Source organism: Maylandia zebra, linkage group LG8 (genome assembly GCF_041146795.1).
Source record: "Maylandia zebra isolate NMK-2024a linkage group LG8, Mzebra_GT3a, whole genome shotgun sequence".
Lineage (NCBI taxonomy): Eukaryota > Metazoa > Chordata > Actinopteri > Cichliformes > Cichlidae > Maylandia > Maylandia zebra.
This window is the reverse complement of record NC_135174.1, coordinates 30,240,417-30,241,377: the sequence shown is the minus strand read 5'-3', so window position 1 is coordinate 30,241,377 and position 961 is coordinate 30,240,417. Positions and strand designations below refer to the sequence as shown.

General features: G+C 59.7%; 1 protein-coding gene across 1 annotated transcript in view; it reads right to left on the bottom strand.

Moving 5' to 3' along the window:
* ch25h (cholesterol 25-hydroxylase) overlaps positions 1-751 on the bottom strand; it is a 1,579-nt gene extending 828 nt beyond the window's left edge. Inside the window, exon 1 of the mRNA XM_014408312.4 lies at positions 34-751. Coding sequence (XP_014263798.1) covers positions 34-462 — 429 coding nt within the window. The 5' untranslated portion in view covers positions 463-751. The remainder of the gene's footprint in view (positions 1-33) is intronic.
* Positions 752-961: the final 210 nt, after the last annotated feature.

The window sequence follows — 961 nt, the reverse complement described above, 5'->3', positions numbered from 1 at the left end:
CCGTCACCACCGCCATCGTCCTCGGGGACTCACCTTGTGGAAGGTGCGGTAGAGCCAGGGCACTCGGTGGTGCAGCAGGTGCCAGGCGAAGCTCTGGAAGTCAAAGAGCAGCAGGCACACGAGCACCTGAGCCAGCAGGCGCGGAAGGGGCGGGGCCTCCTCGGTCAGGTGCACCGGCCTCAGGTACCAGTGCAGCACGGTGAGCGGGAAGATGAAGACCAGGTGGTTGTAGAGCGTCAGAGCCAGGCAGCGCCGCACCGACGACCAGCTGACGGAGCTCTGAGGCTGCAGCTTGTACCTGAGCACCCACGCCCACCTGGTGGACAGCGCGTCCAGCAGCAGGAAGGGCAGGCAGAAGGACAGGTAGACGCAGAGCGAGAAGAGCACGGGGAAGAAGGGCGAGCGCAGGAGGGGGGCGTGTCCCAGCACGAAGGTCCACAGAGGCTGCAGCAGCATCGCCATCCTTCAGTTTGTCTCACAGTCGGAGCTCTGCTCGCCTTCATCACCACTGCTCCATTTAATCAGGCAGCAGGCCCCGCCCACACAGCGTCAGCAGCAAGAACCCGCCCTGCCGTCCTTATTGGGATGTTTCCTACTGCCGGAGGGAAAATGGAAAACTCTCCCTCCCACACTCCCACTTCCACATTCCACAGCAGGCTCTTTCACTGTGCACTGAGGATTGTCCCTGTGAGAGCCGCTCACCTGCTTCCATTGTTGGCAGGTTGAGCACGTGTGTGATGTTTACACGGGCTGAAGCAGCCTTTAGCTACAGCTGCGGTGTTAGCGTGCGCTGCCACACCTGAGCCGTGCAGGTTCACACACCTGAGGCTCTAAGTGAACATTAAAGAAGCTGTGCTTCAACTTTGTGGTGCGTGAGAGTCTGTACCTCTGCTGAAGTACAGGATGTGTGTACTTGTGTACTCGTGCGTGTGTGTGTGTGTGTGTGTGTCAGCATTATGAG